The sequence below is a fragment of the Suillus fuscotomentosus genome (assembly GCF_016647785.1).
Source record: "Suillus fuscotomentosus strain FC203 chromosome Unknown F5891scaffold_117, whole genome shotgun sequence".
Lineage (NCBI taxonomy): Eukaryota > Fungi > Basidiomycota > Agaricomycetes > Boletales > Suillaceae > Suillus > Suillus fuscotomentosus.
Window position 1 is genome coordinate 86,902 of NW_024539629.1, and position 23,410 is coordinate 110,311.

A 23,410-nucleotide genomic window follows, 5' to 3' on the forward strand; every position below is an offset into this window, starting at 1 on the left:
ATTAATATGCATCTGGGCCCACCCATATAATACAATATTGTATAATACCCTCGGCGTCCTGGAACTCGGAACTCAGTACAGTTGACTCAAATTCTGATGGTCGGAACTTGGCGTCTCATAGGGCAACACAAGCTTCGCACTGCCATGTCAGGAGATCACCTGATGCTCTGGGAACTTGGTAACTTTGATTTATTACCTCCTCTGATTTGGTTGATGTACAACTACCTCAGCTCCATCATGTCTACAATTATGATACACATGGGCCCACCCATCTATATTGTATACCACCCTCGGCCCACCGGTCTAATACAACATCCCATACAACACCCTCGGCCCACCGGTCTAATTAATATGCGTCTGGGCCCACCCATATAATACAATATTTTATAATACCCTCGGCCCACCCATCTAATTTAATATGTGTCTGGGCCCACCCGTGAATGTGATAACAAGTACCTACCCATCTATCTCATACACATCTACCTTAATACACCCATCTGCATAATATCCAACTACCTCGGCCCACCCGTCTACCTAATATTCATGTACATCGGCCCACTCATCTACTCTATATATCCCCTGTATGGGCCCACCCGCCTCCATCGGGAATAATTTGCCTCCCAGCCCATCCATCATAGTCGAGGATATTTTTATCATGGGCCCATGGTCCGCTGGCCCGTATCATACGGGATATTATGCACGTCCATTCCCTCGTATTATACGGAAATAGGTCACTGTAATATGTGCTGATGCACCACACCAGCATACTGATACTAGCTCCTACCAGACACCACTCTGCAGCACACTGTCTAGTTCAGAGTCATCTTGCAAACTGCCAATGGCGACCACCTCATCGTTTGAACTTCCTGAGGATGCCACATCATTCGACCTTTACCTTTGTGGGGCTTCACTTAGCTCTGTGGGTTTTCCACCTATAGGCGGATGCACCGTTAGTGCTGTCAAAGGTCTTCTGAGATCAGAGCTTGATGGCAAAGTTATCGACGAGTCTAATCTTAAGAAGATGAAATTCACCGATTCCATCTTTCGTGGGCTCATCTGAACATCCTCCCTTCAGTTACAACACATCGACAAGATCAAGTACCATTAAAAGGACAGTTTGTCAGTATACACCCAAAAAAAGTGGAATTTCAACCAGAGGAAAAAGAGCAAGACGAAGGACCCAGAGAGCATTGATACAGATGCCACTGACTTGATTGACTTGGACGAAGAAGTTGAGGGTTTGGATTCTCATGGTTCAACAATCTTTTCCCAAGGGACCGATGGCACCTGGAGTGACGACAAATACAAGGGCAGTGAAAATACAGGATCAAAGAGGAAACAAAAGAAGTGTTCGACAGAGAGAGACTTACAGTACCTATTCCATGCCATTCAGTGGGCCCTGCGCAATCGAAGCAGATACCCATCAAAACTTCCCTTCGAGATCTCGCCTATCAAGCGGTACTGGTCTGCAGAGTTTGCCAACTCTCCCATACAAGACCCATACAATGCTCAGAAGCCGGATGTAGCCCTGTTCTATTACAAGAACAAACATCGGGAAAAAACATGGGCTGACGTCTTGAGCTTTGTGGAACACACTTCTAGCAACCTCGCTGTAACGCATGACTTAGCAGTGTATTGGGGATCTGCCACCAAAGCGTACCTCATCATGCAAGAGCAACCCTGGCATCGTTTCATTCTTGCTTACTCTATTTGCGCAGACAACCTTCGCGCCCATTATTTTGACCGCTCGGGGCTCATCATATCCCTTCCGACCCCAATCCATAAATTTCCCATACGTGTTACCGAGGCAGTAGCCACAACTGCATTAGCTGACCCGCAGTACTTGGGTCTCGACCCAACCATCCATATGTGCATCCCTGATTGTCAGGGTACTCATCCCTCTCTCACTGTGGGGGCAAAAGGATGGGTAATTAACAACAGCAGTAAAACTTACTCAATCATGGACACTTTATGGAAAAGTCAGGGTTTTTTCTGTCGCGGGACTGTTTGTTATCGCGTCAGAGATCCTACCAACCCGGACGGGAAGGATTATGCAATGAAGGACTGCTGGGTGCCTGAGGCAAAGAGGTATCATGAAGTGGATGTCCTCGAGCGCATCAAGGGCATTCCTAATGTCATTGAACTCGTGGATCATTGGGATGTCATGTACGATGGGGAGCCCGACTGCACAGCGTGAATTCGTAATCGCTACCAGCAGTTCGACCCAGAGGATAGGGATGATCACAGGTTCCGCAATCGATTTCACCGGCGGATTGTCATGCCCCTTGTGGAGAGCCGCTGTCAGATTTCAGCTCTAGAAAGGAGCTGATCTGTGCTTTTCGTGACTTTGTCGTTGGTGAGTTCAGTTCAGTTCGACATGTCAAATTCAAGTGTAACGATGTTATGATTTTAGCTCATAGACTCATGGTCGAACGTGGAATTCTACACGGGGACCTGAGCCTGAACAATTTCATCATCTATGAGGGTATCGGGCACTTCATTGATTTTGATCATGCTGGATTTATAGAGAAAGGCAAGGCCTCTATGATTTCATTTGGCACTGTAAGAATTTCGAGTTTACTGTTCTCACTCAGGCTGTTAATCTTATTTTATTAGGGGACCATCCCATACATCTCTATGCGTGTCCTCAAGATGATGTCCAGGAATGCCGAGACCATGAAAAAGACTGCTGATGCTAATCAGCTGCACCCAATTGAACACCATGTGTGCGATGACCTCAAGTCCATGTTTTACATCTTTTTCAAATTTGTTGCCAAGTATGGGGGGGCACATGGCATACTCGCACCGACATGGGATAAGCTGGCGATGCCATGGTCAGACGCCTATGAAAACTTAGGTGCCAGTGGTTTGCTTACCACTTTCTTGTCTAAGAAGGGAGCCATATTCAAAGGCGACTTTTTGATGGACAGAGTCTCCGAATATTTTTCAGAATTCAGACCTCTAGTTGATGAATGGCACGGTCAAATCCACCTCACGTAAATTGACACCAGTGAAACAATCATCCACGATCACATATTTCAGATGCTTGTCACGTTCATCATGAAACTTGATGATGAAATACTGGACCCGGACCCACTGCCCTGCGCTCCCTCCCAGCCTGCAACTCTTCAATCCACGGCAGGTCCTTCAGCCATGACTCTTCAACCCACTGCAGGTCCTTCGGCCCTTCCACGCACTGGCACACCATGGCCTTCATCAAGCCAGCCAGGCCCACGCCATTCACAGCGACTTGCTTCTACGACTCAGCCCGGGAGGACTACTAGATGAGATACTAGACAGAGAAGTCTCGTCACCCCGTTCCAGGTCATACCATGCTGGCATGGCTAGTTCTAAACTATATTGTCTTCTCCAAGTCTGCCTATTTTGTCCTTGCGACTTTGCTGCACCTTTTTCTTCTCGGTCTACTGTTGTAATTTTTTTAGGATGCCTCTGCGTACTGTCATAGCATTATGATTACATAACATTTGCTTACATGATGTCTATATCTACTAACCAACCTGCGCTGTTCATTGCTTTGCTGATCTCCAATGCCTCCCAAGAAGAGAGCTAGATGTTCTACTATAGGTGCTCAGGACGATACGACACCTGAGGTTGCTTGTCGACAAAGCTCCAGATCTAATCACAGTGTTGGCGGCCACGTAGCACAACTTCAAAAACCTGGAGAAGCGATAGCAGCACCCACGAAGAGTAGGAAAGGACGAAACGATTACCCTGAGCTTGATGCCAGTGATCCTGAAGAAAATTCAATGGCTCCTGCGCGGCTGTGTCAGGGGAAGAAAAGTGTAAAGTTTATTCTATTTTATTTTAACGATGTTCGAACTATGATCATATCAGGCTCCTGCAAAACCTCGGACTACAAACAATGTTCCCAAACCGAAACCTGTTCCTGCAAAACCTCGAACTATGAGCAGCAATTCTAAGCGACCCTATCAAAGGTCGGGCAACAATGTGAGAAATAACCCAGCCCACACTTCTCCTCATCCAGTGCTACATACTGTTTGCTCTTCTGACAGATTCGGGTTTAAGGCACCTACACCTACTTCCAGTGTGCAGTGCACCCAGAAGGCAAACCAGCGAGACATGAGCGAGGAAGATGATGATAGAGAGTCTGTGCACCAATCGCATGACAATATGCAAGTGCTAGCTTTTTTTTCACCTCTAGCTTTTTTGATGTACTCATTGCAGGGACAGAGCCGAAAAAAGTGGTGTAGATCAGCATGTGGACAATGGAGAGGACTCCAGTCAACATTCAGATGCACCTGTTGAAGATGGTGGTGATGATGGAAGGGATTTTGATTGAGAGCATGACTGGGAAGATGAACCCATGGATGTGGAGGGTCAAGATGATGTATTCCATTTTTTTTTTTGCTCATGTTCACTCGTTGATTATGTGTATAGGATACTTATGATGTTCTTGAACATCATCAAGCACAGAATGGACGATGCAAGGCTCCTTCACTGTCATATCTTTCGGAAATGAAAGGAAATGAACGTGCTAGTACCTCCATTCGCTCCAAGTCTCCTCGCCAACGCCCGTCTCAAAGTAGTGACCGCCCGAGATCTCATCAATGTGTGCCATCTGTGGATGCCTCTTCTGTCCAAGCGCCTACTTCCCGATGTAGACTCTCACCATCTCATCCGCCCAAACTTTACATTCACCCTAAGTCTCCACGCCAACACTCATATCAACCTGCAATGTCTATGCAATGTCCTTCATATGTGAAGTCTTCACGTTGGCGCTCCCCATCTCGACCAGTCACTTCCTCCGATAGTCGTACACAGGCCTCCTCCTGCAAACACTCTCCGTTGCGGACTTCTTCTGACCATGCCACTACTCCTAGTCATTCACTCTCTCATAGCACTACACCCGTTGAAGCTTGGTGCACACGAAATGTCAAGACAACACAAGACAACCCTTCTAAGCTTGGATTTTATCCACCTTGTTGGCAAGGCTTTCTTCAGGTGGCAAAATTACAGATGCGACTGCAAGCTGTTCTCACACATCCAATTCCAGAACACAAGGATGCTGTGCAACTTGCGCAAGAAGTCCTGGACGCTGAATTGTGGGTATGCCACCAGAAGAAGCTTAAATTCGAGGATGGTAAATTTTCCCTATCCTGCTGCTTTCTTCGAGTCTTCTCATATCTTGTTGCAAGGCTACTTCCCGGCATATAGCCCGCAGATGTGCCGGTTGGTAAGTCCCCCATTTATTGATGGTGGGCACTCTCACTGATACATTGATCAGCTCTGTGACGATCTCTTCATGTTCCGTACAGAGCTCAAAAAGGTTGTTATCTCTATAGCCAAATTGTCTTATGATATCTTTCCGAAGGGCACCTCACTGCGATCGGAGGAGATAAAGAAGCGTGTCATTGCAGCTGCCACTAAGCTACTCAAGACTGGTGATTACCTCTGGATCCCTGACTCGTCTTATGTAGGTAACGACTCTTGTTAATACGCTGACTCACTATTTTTCTCGCAGGGAAAATTCAAGAATTTTGTATTGCAGGCTCTCAAGGATGTTTGTCTCGAATTTTTCTATGGTGACAGCAAGAAAGCGCTGAAGAATACGGATGACTTCCACCAAACAATCCCTGCTAACGCGCTCATTCTCGTGGCGGCAGTCGTGCGCCTTTTTCTTTTTTCTTTTTTCTTTTTCCTTTTTCGCTGATGATTTCATAGATGAAGGGTGTTATTTCTGGGTTCAGTGAAACTGGGACCGACAGATCTCCTGAACTCCCTGCTGATAGATGCAGGACCGACTTCAACAAGTTGCGGACATCAGTTGATAAGTTGCTCGACATCCCGGAACTTCGCAAAGAGCTTGAAGAGATGCTGCAGCAATGGGCTAAGATTGGTATGGGCAAATCTGATTGGCATGCAGATGGGAGTGCAGCAGGCAGTGATGTGGACATCAATATCATACTTTAATGTGCTGTTCGATGCTCGATGCTTATTTTAGTTTGATAATCATAATGACAGTTGGCATGACTTTTGTGCGCTTGTATGGCATGTTTCCCATGTACATCTACTATTTATTCATACATAATGTAGCCTCTGCATGATCTGTGTAACTTATCTTATCTGCACAACCTGGCTTGTCTGTCCATGGTCACTATATTGTAATGACTGTACAGATTGTGGGCCTATGTACAATCCTGCAAAGGGGGGACTTAGCTGTAGGTTCTGTGAGTCTGTACAAGCTTGCACAAGCTTGTACAATCCTGCACAAGCACCCAGTAGTTTGCTGATGTGAGTCGTTTGGACTTGTCCAGACCTCCCATGTATAGTTCCCACTCATTCCCATTACATTAGAAATCTCCCATCAGTCGTCCATCTCCCATCAGTCATCCGGAGGCTCGGGTAAGTCTTAGAAGTTTTCCAGAAACTCATATGTGTATTAACAATCGGTCAGGCAACCTCCGGCAGTCGTCCAGAAGTTGAGGAGGAGTCCTCTGATGATACTTCCAGTGCTTCGGATGGTGACCCACCGGCCAATACCACATTTGATATCACCATTCCCGGCCCAGTGAGTACTCAAATAAATTCCCCTTCGTCCATCTACTAATGGATACCACAGAACAACCCCTGCCATCATTGTGTCAAGGAAAATTGGCCCTGTGTGACTCGATTGGACAAGAGGTCCAGCCTCCCCTGCTTGTCTTGCATCCGCTGCTCCACCAAGAAGATCAAATGCAACCCTGCATCTCTGGGATCCCCGCCCAAATGGACCTGAGGGAAGTCTACCACCAGCCGGACGCGTTCCAAGACACCTGCCCCTGCTCCATCCAATGCTCCGTCTCCCTCCTGGTCAAGGGCCCGAACTCGTAGTCAATCTCGTGGCCCTTCCCAAACTCCGGCCATCCCTGCTGCAACTACACCCCAGGTGCAGTCACGTGGTCGCAGCAAGACCATCACTACCAAGAAGACACCTGCACCTGCACCTGCACCTGCACCTGTTCCTGCACCTGCGCCAGCTGGTAAGTCACCCATACTTTTGATGACCGGCTGACCTAATTTTTTACTTAGCAGTCAGGTCTTCCAGCGTCGCAGTGCCTCGTGCAGCACTCAATGTTCCCATGCCGGATCTCCATTCCATGGCAATCGCGATTCGGGATGGTGCAGCTTGCATTGCTATTCTTGAGGCTTGGGTGCAGGAGCAGGACACTAAGATTGATACCCTGCAATGCCTCCATGAGAGCCTCCGGCGCACAGTGGTCGACCGGCACCCTTCATTTTCACTTCCAGACACACCGACTGATGGATTAATGTTGCTTGATCAAGGAGGTTCCCCCATCCATGTCACCCCTCCCCTCCGCACTTTCCAACCTCATTGATTTGGACTTTTCAGTCATGGAACCTACACCCTTGACGCCTGAGCATGGATCTGCTATGGTAGGTCCCATGGTTGAGCCCACCCAAGTTCAACCTGAGGGTCCACAATCCTCCGGCGAAATTGTTCTCCCTGATGAACCAGGCAACCTCCTGCCAGAATTCCCCAGCGATATTGTGGTCCCTAATGAACCAGGTAACCTCCTGCCAGAATATGATTCTTCTGATGAGGAGATGGATGTTGAGGGAAAGGTTGATCTTCCTGGTGAGGAGGTTGACATGGCTACATAATTGCTCAGTGATAGATGTACATAAATTTTTTTCCATGCATGTTACCTATGCCACAATTGAATCATTCAATGATCACTCCCGATATCCAGAACTCGAAACTGCAGATTGAGATAGATATCACCTGAAACCTGAACACCCGAATGTCAAATTATCAGTGCCGAACCCCGAGTCCCAGGTGCCGGGTACCGAGTCCCGACACCCGGAACTCAGGATTTGACATTTTAGACGAACAACATCTTCCAGACATGCTTAAATCAACCTATGTATATCTGTAAACATTTTACTAACCCCCAAACCCCAAACCGAGATGTACCAACCCCCAAACCCCAAACCCCGAGAGTGCCGGGTCTCGGGTATCGGGTGTCCGGAACTCGGAACTCAGGGAAATTTGGGGAGATCAATACAATTTAATTTACAATCGAGTTGATTGACAACACATTGACTTACCCATGTTTGCAATATATTTTTGTTTAGACATACCGAGTTCTGAGTTCTGGACACCCGAACCCCGAAACCCGAGACTGCCGGGTCTCGGGTCTCGGGTGTCCGGAACTCGGAACTCAGCATGTCTAAACAAAAATATATTGCAAACATGGGTAAGTCAATGTGTTGTCAATCAACTCGATTGTAAATTAAATTGTATTTATCTCCCCAAATTTCCCCGAGTTCCGAGTTCCGGACACCTGATACCCAAGACCCAGCACTCTCAGGGTTCGGGGTTCGAGGGTTGGTACATCTCGGTTTGGGGTTTGGCACTGAAAATTTGACATATATATTTTTGTGAGTGTTGTGCGCTTAGAAATAGGATTTGTTGCACACCAGGGTTCAGGTGTGGGGTTTTTCCACTTCAGTCCTGGATTATTGGTCAATGCCACACATGGTTGATTCATGTTTTTGTGCTTAGGGGTTTAGATTTGGTGGTCGATGGTAGGTATATGCACTCATAGTGTACATGTATCCTATGTGTTTGATTTGCTGGTGGCTACATCAGCTGTATGTCTTGATGGAACATATCTAGGCCCACCCATATATGTAATACACCCCCGTCGGCCCGCCCGTCTATGTATTATCCCCCATGTCAGCCCACCCATCTATGTAATACATCCTATGTTGGCCCACCCATCTATATAATACATCCTACGTCAGCCCACCTGTCTATATAATTATACCCCACCTCGGCCCACCTGTCTATGTAATAAATATTTTATCGCACCCTCGGCCCACCAGTCTATTTGATATCCCTTTCGTCAGCCCACCTGTATATGTAATACACCCTACATCAGCCCACCCGTCTATGTAATATTCCCCTACCTCGGCCCACCCATATATGTAATACACCCACGTCGGCCCGCCCATCTATATAACAATATTTGCCTTACATCTCTCTTCAGCCCAGCTGTCTATAATATCCTACTTTACATATTACCCAGATGGGCCCACCCATCTCCATGAATGATCATATTCCCCCGGCCCATCCGTCAACATTAAGGATATATATATCATTGGCATACATGGGCCCACCCGTCTCGATCGGAAATAATATGTGTCCCGGCCCATCCATCATCATCGAGAATATACACAACATGGGCCCATGATCAGCTGGCCCGTCTCATACGGGATATTATGGAGGTCGGGTGGCCCATATAATACGGAATTTGTCACTGAAGGGGCTCTCTTGATTTGGGCGCCTTGGAGCATGACAGCAACAGCAACCATCTACTCCAAATCTGTTCGCAGTACCACAAGTTCCTTCTCATTCTCAAACAATAAGAATCAAATCAAGATGAGGATGTCCTGGCATAACTTTGAGGCAAATGAATAGCGGTGATTCCATGATTCCAGTATCTTGATAGCCGATCCCAACCCATGGGATGTTTGAGGAATTTCTCGGGAAGATGAACAAAACAAAAATCTGTGTGATTCTATACCTGAATTCCGAAGTTGACTGGCTAGTGAAATGAGTTAAATTGGTGGGTAAATGTCTTGAAGATCAAGAGTGCCAATAAATCCGTCAGATTGTGCAACGGGACATTTTCATTGTATGGGATTGTAGTTATCTATGCCTCAAAATAACCATTATGAAACAAACAATTTTGCTTTAAATTAAACCTCTTTTCAGACACGTCTCCTTCCCTTCCATCTTGCTATACATTTCATTTGTGTCAGGGAACACTTTGGAGTCGGAAGAAGAAGTTCACAAGCACTTGCCTCTTAATAGAGAGGAGGTTGCTGTTCTGGAGTCCCATCTGGAGCAATGGGACAACACTTCGGGTAAAGACAGAAACAAGGTCTGGAAGGACACCACTACGGAGGCTCGGCTGAAGGCACCCAAGATGGATGCTGCCAAGCTGAGGTCAAGGAAGACTGTGAGTGCCTTGTTCAATCGACTTGGGGAATTGAATTATCAATATTGTTCAGCATGCAGATCTACCGGAAATGGTTACAAAACCACGGTGAAAAGAAGGATATAAAAGCCCCTATCAATCTCGGAAGAAAGTGGACGTACCAGATGGTGGTTGGCGCTCTCCGGAAGAAGGAGATTCTGAAGAAGATTGAGGACAAAACTGGTGTGAAGGCTGGGGAAAAGGATATGATGAAGTATTACTCTAAGTATCTTGCGGACATGGTGAATTCTCTCACCGAGATTGAGGTGGAGGAAGCTACCGAAAAGGCTGTAGAGTGGAACAAACAGGGAGTTTCTCCCGATGTTCAGGCGGATACGGCAAGACAAAAGAGTGAGGACATTCTGCGACATGTTGCTGCCAAGATGTTCAAAAAGGCAGGAATGCAGCTGTTCATACTGTCGGCTTGGAAAGGCAAAGAAGAAAAACTAATGGTCTTGAGGTAAGTCACCAACTCAGCATATTTTGGACAATCTCAGGTCTAGTCAACTGACAGCCACGACTTCAACGGAGAAATCGGTAATGGAGAAAGTTTTACCGACACTCACGACTGGAAGGATATAGTGCCAGAATGGAAGTCTTATGCATCCAAACAGTTCGGTGAGTTCTCTGGGAGCTCTTTTCGGCAATCAAACTGCGCTAATGGATGCTGGATGGAAAGACAAGGAAGTAGACTCTGATGATACCCTGGTGAAAAAAAGCAGAAAAGACAAGATGTACGTCCTAAAGATAGGGGATGATGGGTTTCCTGTCCTTCCGGACCATACACAGATGGATTCAGACACCCGTAAGGTGGTCGTCCAAGCCTTCTTGAATTGGCATTATCGTAAGTCAGTCTTGTGACATGCTCGGCTGTTCTCACATGGCTGATAGAGGATTGCATGGGATGGCCAAAAGAGGTGGTGCCATGGAAGGAAGTAATACCGAGGCAGGAGGAGCTTATCCCACTGCCGTATCTTCCCGATGGAAGAAAACTCTGGGAGCCCTCTCAGATGAACAGACAAGAGGCCACCGAGTTATTGAAATTCTGGCACGACTGACAGGAGGCCGGCCGAGATGCAACATTCGAGTTCAACGGGTGGTGGAGTAAATCTGACAAGGAAATCAAACCTCCCATAAGATGGCCTAAGGAGTGTGATCAAGATTGTGAGGATGAAGAGCTGCCGAAACTGGTCAGGAGGTATGCAGAACAGGCGGTCGTCCAATCAGATAGTTCAGGCGATGATGACGACACACCTCGTACATGGACGCACACGGCCAAACAAAGAAGTAGGCAGCTGATCATGAAGTCGCGAGGTAAAACAAAACCCGAGAAGGCTTCTGGATCATCAAACAGTCGTCAAGAATTCGCATGGGAGTTGGTTGGAGGGGATGTGGCATCCAATATCACAACCAGGCAGCCAGCAAAAACGCGCCTCACACAATCCACTGCATTGCATAGCATCTCAGAAGCTGTGGACACGACGCTGGGAGTGGGAGTGCCAGAGCCATCGGCTTCCCAAGCACCGCCGACGCCTTTAGACAATCCTCGGAGGGTAGGACCGGCATCTCGTCCTGGGGGGAAATTACGAAAGAATTTAGCTGAGTGCTCGGACAATGTTAACAAGGAAGCGGGTTCCAAATATACTGCCGATAAACTGGATTGCAGGAGGTGACATGGTCCCAAAGACAGGCTAGAACAACCGAAGGAGAAAAGAGTTCGGTTGAACACTAAAGGTCGTAAATGTCCTGCCGAGGATTCATGGGATGACTCCCCCGCAAAACGCACAAGAAGCAAGGCATTGGATCTCCTTCCCAAAAGATCCAAAAAGCCGAACTCCAGATATGCAGCGAATTTCATCAGGTCATAAGTGTTTGCTAGGAATGGTGATAATGTTGGTGTTGCATATGAAACGGACTGTTGAATTATATCTGACATAATTTGAATGTGAATTATCACCGGCCGTATATTAATGCATTGGAGTATACCACCTCAATATCTGGCATAATTCAATTCAACAGACCAAGACAATCTGTATACTACCGACACTCCCATAATATAATTGCATCTAATCATCATTATCTTCCAAAGATGCTATGACACTATCAACAGTTCTTAACAGCCGACGCTGAAGCTGAATCATGCCGTGCAACTTGCAGATGTCCAGGCCCACCTCAGTGACTCGGTTTCGCAAGTCGGCAAACATCCCAAAAATCTGCCTGTTGTCGAAGAGTATTTGATCAGGAATGCAGGAGTCATTCAATCCGTAGACGGCATTTTCAACAATTGCACGGACATGTTCATTGGCTGCAGATCGATTAGAATGATGGTCGCCGTATAATACATCAGACTCACTCATGTCATTGCCAATCGCCTTCATGAGACAATTCATCTGGAAGATGTTGTCCTCGGCCTCCCTCGCATGAATCGACAGAGATGTACTGTGAACATCCATATCCATCCTTATGGGTGAACAATGCCCAGATGTTGCTGTCGGAAATGTTCAGTTGATGTTTGAAAAAATCAGATGCATTTACCTTTTCTTCACCATCGGCCATAGATCCCCATCCAAGATCATAAACAGGGGAATATTCTTCAGTCAAGTCCATAACTTCTTCCTCCATTGGGAGCCATGCAGAGGGTTCAGGTGTCTCATCTATGGTCAGATCAATCACATCATTGTCCATTGCCGCCGACTCTACCATTGTTGCCACCCAGCTGAGGTTGTATGCTGGGTCGTCGTTGTCATCGGTGGCTTCGGCTTCCTCTGGCAACATCGTGGGACACGACCATCTGAGATTGTATACAGGGTCCTCTTCGATCTCATCCGCAGGTACTACCGATGGTGGTATAGGGTCCAATGTCCAACCGAGATCGTAGACAGGACTTTGATTGATGCCATCCGCTTTACAATGTTCTATTAGCCAAAGATACCGACCGACATATACATAAACCAACTTACAAGCACTTGTGCTGTCCAAGGATGGCAATCGGGCATGCGTAGCCGAATGATCAATCACAGATAGAGTCTGATACATCAATCCACTCCATCCGAGATCATAAATTGGCCCATTGTCTGCAAATCAACAGGGTCAGTCATCCCATCTGGACACGGACTAAACACTCACCAGCAGTCATACCTTGTTCGGATGGTGGTCTGACCTCCTGTGAGACAGAAGAAATGCCATCCCACCCAAGATCATACAATGGACCATCGCAGTCCATCAGCTCCTCCTCATCTATAGACTCGGTCGTTGGAGGTGATCCAACCAATGGAGGTTGAGATCGGGACTTGACCCAATCATCTTCGAACATTACTGAAAATATATCAATAAGTGAGAATGTAGACATCAGTTTACAGAAAATGTTTACCAGAGAGTTCATGAATGGCCTCCTCCACTCCGGCGAAGTTGCGGTCGTAGATGTCCAGAGTTGAATCTCCCCAGGCATTATCCGGACTGTCGATCCGAGTTTCCGGAGTCATATTGTATTCTGGCATTGAATTAGCTTCCAAATGCCATGAACAAGATCTGCCGAAGAAGATACTTACTTCTAAATGGCAAATCCTTAAATGTATGCTGGATGTTCGGCGGTGTCCACTGGTCCATGGGTACAAAATTACCCCACCATTTTGCCAAGGCTGTCTTTCGTAGATCACTGGCAAGGGACTCACCGACCGAGGTAGTGTCCAGCTCTTCACTTGTCAATGGCATCGAAAAACGGACTTTTCGGGGTGACATGATGCAGGGATTATGTTCGCGATGTTCGGGTGGGGAATAGGTGGGTTAAATAGGGAACAGGTGGTGCGCAATAGTTTGAAATGTGGATGTGAATATATGGTCGATGATGTCAGACTTCTTCACATTATTGTTCGATATTTGTCGCGGCAAGAGCTGAGATTTCAACATTATGTGGCGCCATTACATCTAAGAACAATGGCCATGAGGCATTGGCAAATTCTGTCAGCACCGCTGTGGCCCAAATTGTTGTTCCCTATATATACTGTGTCCAAACTTGGACTCTACCTTTCTCCCAAACTTTGATATCCATTACCCATACCCGCAACCACTTTACTTTTGATACCCGCTACATTCATCATGTCAACCTCCGAGTTTTCAAACCAGGCGTTGAACACCATCACTGACAAGATTTTGCTCCTTGTCAAAAGGTCGCAAAAACTCGCAGAAGACAATCCGGCTGCTTTGACTTTGGCACACAAGATTGCCATGAATTTGGTAAGTCATTGTTCAAAGTTCCTGTTTTGATCACTGGATTAACATACCTATTCTAGGCGTCTGCATTCTCGCAGCACAGTCGCACCGCCACCACCATTGTGCTGATACTCTTGTCCTGCGCTGCTGAGATCAGGGACAAGAGCCTCAATGGGAGGTTGAAGGGGCTGCCGGACTGGTCGTCGATATCAGATGATGACGTCCGCATCCACACCCATCCCCTATACCCAAAGACTCTGGGATACCAACTCCCACCCGCATCTACAACTGCGCCGGGACCCATACCTGTGCCGGCTCCGTCGTCGGCAGAAGTCTCTGTCAAAGAGCATGCTGCCTTGCCAATCGTGGCACCTCCCATCACCGAGAGGAAGCACAACCTTTTTGTGCAAGGTACTGTGACCAAACGGAAGGCCAGCATGTCAGAATCCGAGGACAATGACGTCCCAAAGGTCATCATCCGGAATGCCAAACCGTTGAGCAAGACTCGGTTGGATGCCGGTAAAGCCCCACCGAGGAAGAAGATGAAGCCCACACAGGCCAAATCGAAGAAGGTCGTAGTCGAGGAGGATTATGACAACATCCCAACTCATGATGTCATTTTTGTAAAGATATGTGTCGTTATCTCACAGTCCCACCTTAACTAACGTGCAAGTCAGAGAAAACCAACAGTTGGACCTAGTAATCAGCCCTCGATAGTGCAAGACCGCTTGCTTTCTAAAGCCGAGGTATGTTTCATACCAAAATCTACATAATCTCATGCTAACATTACCAGTCTTCTTCAGAATCAGACGCCGAGGATGCCGTCTCTCCTGAAGAGACGTCATCTGCCCACATCTTTGGCATGCCATGTGAATGCTGCATCAAGGACGATGTTGCTTGCACCGCTGTCCTCGCCAAGAAATCTGGCAAGGTGAGGAAGACATGCAGGAACTGCGATGGCTGAAAGATCAAATGCTGTCGACTGGGTCCTGAATGCAGCGCTGTCCTTCGAGGCGAAGTCGCCGCACGCAAGGCCAAGGCAGCTGCAGCTGCCGACAAGAAGGCAAAGAAGGCAACAAAGAAGACCGACACACTGGCTTCTTTGCTGAAGTCGATCAATTGACCCAAGGTGCCCATAAGTACACGGTCGACACACTCCGTGTCAAAGGCCCAGCCGCAATCTCCACCATCACCGACTCCTCATGCGGAGTCGGACGAGGATGCTGATGGTGACAGTGTTCTTGATGTTGGTAAGCACTTTGTTGTGTTTATTTTGGTTCTTGGTATTCATTTTTTTTTAGAACAAGCAACAGCTGCACTACTTTCCCTGGCCGTTGCACTCCCATCATCTCCTGCGAAACATGTTAACGCAGAGTCTCGTCCAGATATTGGTATGTCTAATTTTTTCTTTGCATTTCCACATTAACGTTGTGTGGTAGAACATCTGCAACAACCGGCACCTGGTCCTGCAGACTTCGACGTTGACATGGGCATTGCCTTCGACCACGCCGAACCATCTCCTCCTCGGATCGTGTCTAATAACCCCATTCTGCAATCCGCGGAACAGCCGACAAATCGGGACCTGCTCCTCCAAATTGACACTCTTGGCAGTAAGTTCGAGGCGTTGTTCAAGACTTCGGGCAATTGCACCAATGCCCTTCATGAAGAGATGGATTCAAGGTTCACTGCCTTGGATGACAACTGGGCTGTGAAGTTCGTTGCGATGGAGGACAAGATCCGGAGTGTTGAGGAGAGGGTTCGGGATGTGGAGATGAAAACCTGCGGCAACGTCGCATCGATCGGATACATGGCCAACGCACTCAAGGCCATGAAGATCCCCCGATATTCGATGTCCTTCGACCCCCCTTCTGCAGGGCCATCCGTTCATGGACACCCATATGGCCAGATACCCGGGACATGGCTTCAGCCCCCTTTTGCAGCCCCTCAACCTTTGGATCTGAGTATATTGGAACTTGGCAAAAATCTCACCACTGCTTGGGATTTGTCTGTGGCTCCTCCAGCAACTGCCAAGAATATTTCTGCCTCCGCAGGGCAAGGATCCCTTGATCACCACAACTTGAGCGGGTGCTCTGACCTATCTAGTCTCCCAACTGGTGGGTCCCCTCAAAAATAATTTGTACTCTGTAGTTATATATATATTACATACATGTATGCTTACCCACTACTTCGCATGTACATTTACTGTCATTGACCAGCGTCATGACAGATTAAAATAGAGTCATGCAAAAGGACGCCCATGGATATCTCCTGAATATATAAGGCTAGTAAATCCTCGGTAGTGACGTCATAGTTGGGTACCCTTGGGATATCCCAGCTCTTCCTTATTATCCGGTCCATCCTTCAGTGGTTATTTGATATATGGAAATAACTATTTGTGATGTTATATAGAATCTCGGTCATGTGGATTCTGCAATTTTGGCACATCTATCGGCATGTGAATGAGTGCGGTATCCATATATCCGGATATAATGCCAACATGACCTACCAAAATACCGATGTAATGCATTCCGGTTTGTATTGATATTTTGCGCTTGAACATGGCCGGGTCGCATTCATCCACTTGATTCTCACCTTGGGTCTACCGATATTCTGATTGTGTACCGTATACTGAAATATCTCGGCCTGCTTGTATCCACTGATATGGTGCTGTGATCCCTTGTGAATAGGCTGATATATACACCCTGATGTTATTCTAGAACACACCAGGCCATTTCCTGTCCGCTGCACTCATAATCTCGGTACACCTGAACATACAGATATTTGTGCTAGAACATAACTGGGCCCCCTCGTGTCTACCGACATCCCAACTCCATGCCATGTACTGACCTACCTGGGCCCACTCGTGCAGGTACCAATCCCATGCCATGTATTGACTTACCTGCCAGGCCTGCCATATATACTGAAATACTGAACCCATGTCATGACCAGGCCCACTTGTGTATACCGTGATTCTGATACCATACCTTGTACTGACCTTGTCAGGCCCAGCTGTGTCTACCGATATCCTGATCCAACGTCATGTACCAGGCCCACTCGTGTATACCCTACTTATATTACAATACCATCCCATGCACTGTATGCACTTGAGCCCATTCGTATCTGCCAAGATCCTGATTCTATCAGTCCTGATTCGGCCCATCTGTATATACCGAAATTGTATTATATACCACATACTGGCCCGTCCGTCAATATCAAACAGCAATATTCATGTAGGCCTGACCGACTCTTACAGCACTCACTTGCCATTTGGGCCCACCTTAGATGACCCGTCTCACTCGGAAGTATCTCAACTTCGGCTGTCTGTATAATACAGAAAATCTTTACTGAATTATGTGGTGTTTCGCCGTGGCTGCAAAGCTGAGCTGCATGATGGGCAGCGCTGGTTGGTGACGAAGGTTCGTGGGCAGCGTGGTATGATTTTATATTTGTCTTTAGAGTTTGACAGTTGGCAGCTGTATAGTTTCGCATTTACATAGTTGAATTTTACTAGCACCTGTTTAGCATCCATTCGGCGCCCATTGTGACTAATACCCACAGTGCGGGTACGGGTAGGGGTAGGGGTATCATGACCTCAGACCCATACCCATACCCCAGCGGTACCCGTACCTGTGACCCGTGCAGGTTACTCGTACCCACGCAGTTCCCTAGTTATAGCTGACATAGCTTGCTCATAGCATATGACTTATTGTATATACTCACTGTATATTTAGAACTTACTGTTACATAGTCTATATAGCACTCATAATTTCTGTAGTGCATGGTCCAGATACACAATACATGTAGTGAACCTATTCTGTATTATAGTGGCTTGAATGTCTGACATAAAGCATATCAAAACATATATAGCACCCATGTTCTGTGTTATTGGACATATTCTACTTGTCACATCGTTGAAACAGTAAAATGGCAGAATAAAATATCAATACTTTGGTGAGTGGGGCTAATCCAAGATGAGGTAATACTAGTCCTTACTTTTCAAATAAGTGGGCCAGCCTATGAAGCTTATGGATCACTTCGGATACTGTACTAGTATGTTGTCCTGTTGGCAGAAATCACCATGACATAGCAACTTGAAGATGTCCAACAATGATATTCAAGTTGCACGCATGGTTTGACAACGATGAATCACTCCTCGTCGCCAAACTACGTGTACAACCTTGTAGGTGTTTTATAGATGCGTGCAAGAGTAGGTACATCCTCAAGCACTATTGAGCCTGTACTAAACGACTGATCAACTCATCTTCTGTCGCTTGGCGCAAAGTTGTGATGGGGTCATTGAAAGTTGTGTTCCTGCCAGGCCACTGGCTGGGCGTTCAATTTAACTGAGCAACAATCTTGTCCAGCATTTCAAATGCTTGTCCCAAAATGCTTTCTTTTCTAGGCGTCACTTGTGCTCTAACAGGGAGCAAAATTCCTGAAGGACAGCTGAGCTGTCCTTCAAAAGCAGAAGTCAACAAAGAGAAATGAATCATGGATGTGGAGATGTGACTTATTTAGGGGAAACTAGTGTTCTAATGACAGTTTCACAGTGGCAGATTCACTTCAATAAAACAAGAGTTGCAAGTGCATACTCACTTCATGAGTCACCCAGGCGGTCGGGGGCGTTGATATTGAGCTACAAGCCAAAGAAGTGTCGAGAAGCTTGGTGACTTATTATGATCCCGCTTGTCTCTGGTGTTGAATGACAAGTAGAAGACTCCAAGAGAATTGTTGGAATAGATTATGCGAGGTGTCGAGACTAGGGAATGAGCTGCGCATAAGGTAGCAAAGTGAAGGACATCTCTACTGATGTTGAATAGTCGGAAAGTTGTCCTTGACAACACCAAACATGCCTCGCGTCTCTGGTGTTAAACGACAGGTAGAAGACTCCGAGAGAATTATCGGAATAGATTATGCGAGGCATCGAGACCAGGGAATGAGCTGCGCATAAGGTAGCGAAGTGAAGACATCTCTACTGATGTTGAATAGTCGGAAAGTCGTCCTCGACAACACCAGAAATGCCTTGCATCTCTGGTGTTGAACGACAAGTGAGAGAATCCAAGAGAATTATCGGAATATATTATGTGAGGCATCGAGACCAGGGAACGAGCTGTGCATAGGGTAACAAAATGAAGGACATCTCTACTGATGTTGAATAGTCGGCAATCTAAATCAGCAGAAAAGCCTGGCTTCTCGCATGATCCAGATGAAAAACACAGAACAAGTTTGTAGAGTGAGGTCCACGAGGTCCAGTTTGCCAGTGTGATGATCCTGAACCGTGGTTTGGGTTCAAGGGCTCAGCACACTGTAGGGACTGATTCCTGGCTGGGCTTGCAGAGACTGTTTTACCTATAGTTATGTTTGCACCTTAGCTTACATAAGAAAGTCACCTTTTCACTAGTTCCACTATGAGTCTGAGAGATCAGCAAGTTTATATCATATTTCCTCTCCTCTGAGCCTTGAGCCTGGTCCAGAAACCCTTTAGGGTCGAATAGTAGCTAGGTTCTGCAAGACCCAACATATTGTTCAGAATGACCATCTGAATTGTTGTACCCACAGCGCTCGATGGTGACAGGGAGTTGGACAAAGCTGTAAGAGACAAATTCAGCGTCATGGTCGCCTCAGTGTACACCAGTGCCTCCGATTGTTCTTTTACCTCATCAATCTGGTCCTCATCAACCCTCACCACATTCACCAGCCCTCACTCATAATATGCAGAACTTACAATCGACATCAGCTCTGTTACCCTCCAACGAAGGCTTGCACCACATCCGCAGTGCCTATGGGGCAGATGTGTGTCTAATCATCGGACCACCTGTGAACCTCCCAGGGATTACATTCCCAACTACCCCAGCCATGCAGTGGACATGCCAGCACTGTGTTCTGGAAAGGACAAGGACAACTGAGATGCTGATGTCTGCTGGGCTACACACAACTAGCTACAAACAAAGTCCCCCAGGGACTGCAGAACCCCCTGGCACCCCTGCCTCTCGCTCTGCTGTCTCCCACCGGCCTGTCTCTGCTCTGCTCCTGCGCCCGACACGACTACACCTGACAAGGTGTACCACTACATCTTCCCCCAAAAAAAAATGCAACACTCCGGGGGCGCCTAACATACTACTCGTCGGTTTCGAGATCTTCTGCAAGTTCTAGTTCTTTGTCTAGCGCTCCCTGCAAATCTTGCCACTCCTCTTCATATTCTTCTTCATCTTCGATACCCGGGCTGTTCAACGTCTCTTGCAGCATTGCGAGTGTGGTGCTGTTTCTTGGTACAAATCTGTGAAGGCGTCTTGCATGGAATAACCCACTGAGTGGGAATCCTTCCAGAGTGGCTAATGTGTAGGAGTTGCCGACTTTGGTAACAACACATTGTGGAGCTGACCATCGTGGCTGTAGTTTGTGCGCCAATGCCATGGTGAAGTCTAATGCATTAGCATAGACTTGAACTAACTGTCCTTCTTCAAATATTACTTCACCTGTATGTGACTTGAGAACTTTCTTGTCGAACATAGCCTTTCACTGTGCTGTATGAGCAACCGTATGATCTGCTCCATCAAGGCGTTGTTGATCCACATAGGCCATGTGTATGTCAACTTCTGTTTCGCTCGGCTCTCTCACTGCATCGTCTATCGGTGTAGGAATGGTGTTGACGACAAGGCCTAGCATAAGTTCTTTAGGTGAAAACTTGAAGGCTGGGATGATGCGCTCGTTCAATTGACGAATGGCATTGTCGAAGTGATCTGGCCATGTTCGAGCTAGACTCTCTGTTTCCACGTTCTCATATTCATCTTCCCCTAGACTTGGGCTGCATAACCTCTTCAAATGTCCTAACAATTTCCCATTAGCATTTTCCACCAAACCGTTCACCCATGGTGCATATGCCGCTACTACATGGTGTTTGGTTCCATGAGCTTCACACCATGTCCGCACGTCCCCATTGTCGAAATGAGATCTGCCATCTGTCATGAATATGTCCGGTGCTCGAAAGGTATTTGAGATAGTTTCGAGTCCGTCGACTGTTGTCTGCATGTTTCCGTGTTTTCTCAATTTGAACCCCCACACGTATTGTGAGTATGTGTCGAGGACTAGTAGGACATTATGATACCCGTTTTTCCCTTTCGGAAGAGCTAGGTAGTCGGCTACTAGGAGTTCGAAGGGATGGCGTCGAGTGATAGGGTACATGAGAGCGTGTAACTGAGTGGGACCAAAGTTCTTGCACTGGGGGCAGTTCAGTAACACTGCGGTGATGGATTTGTCCAGATGTGGGCTGATGATGCGGTCCATCAACTGCAGTTTGGTAAGGTCTCATCCCCAGTGTCCATTGCTTGCATGTACTTGATGCGCCAATTCTACTGCTTCCATTTGGGAGACACATTCTAGCTGTGCTCGTGCTTGCGTTGACTTGCCGTCTGCTATGCACCACAATTTCCCTTCTTCAATCATGTATCCCAGAGCATGGTAACGTGCTCTGCGTCACTCACGGTCCAGTTTGCTGCTGTCAAGGTCAAGGAGTGCATCTATGACTTCTAGGAAGAGAGGTTCTTGCTTAAATCGTTCTTGTAGTTCTAAAATCGCTGAATCAGTAGGTTGCACTAGAAAGAGGTCATTTACTAAGCCGTGTGTTGTTTCCCAATCTTCGCTAACTGACCAAGCGCTTCCATCTCTATCCGTGTGTGGTCGTCCAGACATATGACGACTTAATGCATCTGCGGCTGCATTGGTGATACCTGGACGATACCGGAATGCAGTGATTTGGTACACTAATATCCCATCGCGCCAATGTGCATGCACTATTGACAGTTTGTCACTGAGTAGTGTGTCCCGCAATGCTGTACAGTCCGTTTCCACTTCTACAGGGAAGCCCCACACTGTTGATCTGAACTGATCAAATACAATAATGCTGCGAATTCGAGTAGATATGGTTTGTAGTGTTCTTCCGATGGAGAAGTATGCTTCGACATGAATCAAATTGGGTAGATATTCATGACAGTATTGCCCGATGGTTGTTGTGTCGTGAACCATTGTGCTAGTACAGCCCCAAAGCCGTCCTTGCATCTGTCGCTAATGATGATGAACAGTGTCCCATTGAAGTTAGGTGCACGTAGGATCAGTTCTGAAACTAATATCTGCTTGAGTCTTATGAATGTTTTCATGTGGTGTTGCTCCCAATATGTGTCCAGCTTGCGTTCACATAAGTATTGCCTATACTTCCATTTTCCTCCTTTCACACTGAGTGGAGGTAGATCTAGGTTTCGTAGAAGGTCAGTTAATGGAAGTACTATATGTGCATAGTCCTTGATGAGCGATCGAAAATATCCTGTAAGGCCTAGAAAATGCATCAGTTCTAACAGGTTAGTAGGAACCGGCCATTCTGCTACAGCTGCAATTTTCGCTAGATCCGGTCATATACCATCATATCCTACGTGTGATCCACCAAAGACAACCTCTCTCATGAAGAGCTGGGTCTTCGTTGGTGAAATTGACAGTCCCCGTTCTCAACACCATAAGAAAAAGAGCTGTAACCTTGATAGTAGTTCATTGAAGTCGTTACATGCCATAGCCCCATCATCGACATATAACTCCAGGAGTAATTGTAACATTATGTCATGTAATGCTTGAGCTGTGAGATCACTGAAACATGATGGCACACCTTGTACCCCCATTGGCATTCGCTGATAGGCTTCATATCCTCGTCCTTCGGTGTAGAAACACAAATAGGGTTGACTCTCTTCCTCCACAGGAATTGCATAGAAACCTGTCGCGAAGTCCAAGATGCAAATAAATTCATGTCCCGCTAAACATTGTTGTTTCGCGGCTATGTCTCCTTGAGGTGTCACTGCTACGTTTGATACCTTATTCACGTCCCTGAAGTTCTGGCATTACAGTGGCTCAAAAAAGTGTCTCAATGTTTGTAACTTTTCATGTAATTGCTTTATTATGAGCCAGGGTGTGGGAATATGACTAAACTGTAGGGAGGTGTCATAAAGCTATACTTCTTAGCCTCATTGAAGTTCCCTATAGCGTGGGAAGATGATATCATCATGTGCATATATGGCTATTTTAATTTGGTGACTCATTGAGACACTTTTTTGACTTTCAGTTTGATCAACACAATCTCTATAATTATGATACTTCATGTGACCTCCTGTTGCTCTAATCACTTCTGCCACTCT

At 46.7% G+C, this 23,410-nt stretch overlaps 5 protein-coding genes across 5 annotated transcripts; 4 read left to right on the forward strand and 1 right to left on the reverse strand.

The window, feature by feature from the left end:
- Positions 1–838: 838 nt before the first annotated feature.
- On the forward strand, positions 839–3,000 carry F5891DRAFT_986421 (uncharacterized protein; the record flags this gene model as incomplete). Its single annotated transcript, XM_041377764.1, has 6 exons — positions 839–1,046; positions 1,076–1,119; positions 1,157–2,166; positions 2,319–2,356; positions 2,414–2,562; positions 2,617–3,000. 6 exons carry the CDS (start codon positions 839–841, stop codon positions 2,998–3,000), a joined length of 1,833 nt encoding a protein of 610 aa, XP_041218403.1.
- Positions 3,001–3,548: 548 nt separating this feature from the next.
- Positions 3,549–5,952, forward strand: F5891DRAFT_986422 (uncharacterized protein; the record flags this gene model as incomplete). Its single annotated transcript, XM_041377765.1, has 9 exons — positions 3,549–3,803; positions 3,856–3,956; positions 4,035–4,158; positions 4,233–4,358; positions 4,420–5,122; positions 5,178–5,215; positions 5,267–5,455; positions 5,504–5,647; positions 5,704–5,952. The coding sequence occupies 9 exons, from the start codon at positions 3,549–3,551 to the stop codon at positions 5,950–5,952; spliced, it is 1,929 nt and encodes a 642-aa protein (XP_041218404.1).
- Positions 5,953–9,515: 3,563 nt separating this feature from the next.
- On the forward strand, positions 9,516–11,701 carry F5891DRAFT_986423 (uncharacterized protein; the record flags this gene model as incomplete). Its single annotated transcript, XM_041377766.1, has 7 exons — positions 9,516–9,558; positions 9,811–10,010; positions 10,070–10,488; positions 10,543–10,646; positions 10,708–10,872; positions 10,920–10,963; positions 11,090–11,701. 7 exons carry the CDS (start codon positions 9,516–9,518, stop codon positions 11,699–11,701), a joined length of 1,587 nt encoding a protein of 528 aa, XP_041218405.1.
- Positions 11,702–12,094: 393 nt separating this feature from the next.
- On the reverse strand, positions 12,095–13,766 carry F5891DRAFT_986424 (uncharacterized protein; the record flags this gene model as incomplete). Its single annotated transcript, XM_041377767.1, has 6 exons — positions 12,095–12,333; positions 12,382–12,516; positions 12,575–13,102; positions 13,155–13,343; positions 13,399–13,518; positions 13,577–13,766. 6 exons carry the CDS (start codon positions 13,764–13,766, stop codon positions 12,095–12,097), a joined length of 1,401 nt encoding a protein of 466 aa, XP_041218406.1.
- Positions 13,767–14,123: 357 nt separating this feature from the next.
- On the forward strand, positions 14,124–16,371 carry F5891DRAFT_1209779 (uncharacterized protein; the record flags this gene model as incomplete). Its single annotated transcript, XM_041369143.1, has 8 exons — positions 14,124–14,261; positions 14,318–14,860; positions 14,915–14,983; positions 15,031–15,168; positions 15,237–15,383; positions 15,406–15,487; positions 15,539–15,628; positions 15,677–16,371. The coding sequence occupies 8 exons, from the start codon at positions 14,124–14,126 to the stop codon at positions 16,369–16,371; spliced, it is 1,902 nt and encodes a 633-aa protein (XP_041218407.1).
- Between the last annotated feature and the right edge of the window lie 7,039 nt (positions 16,372–23,410).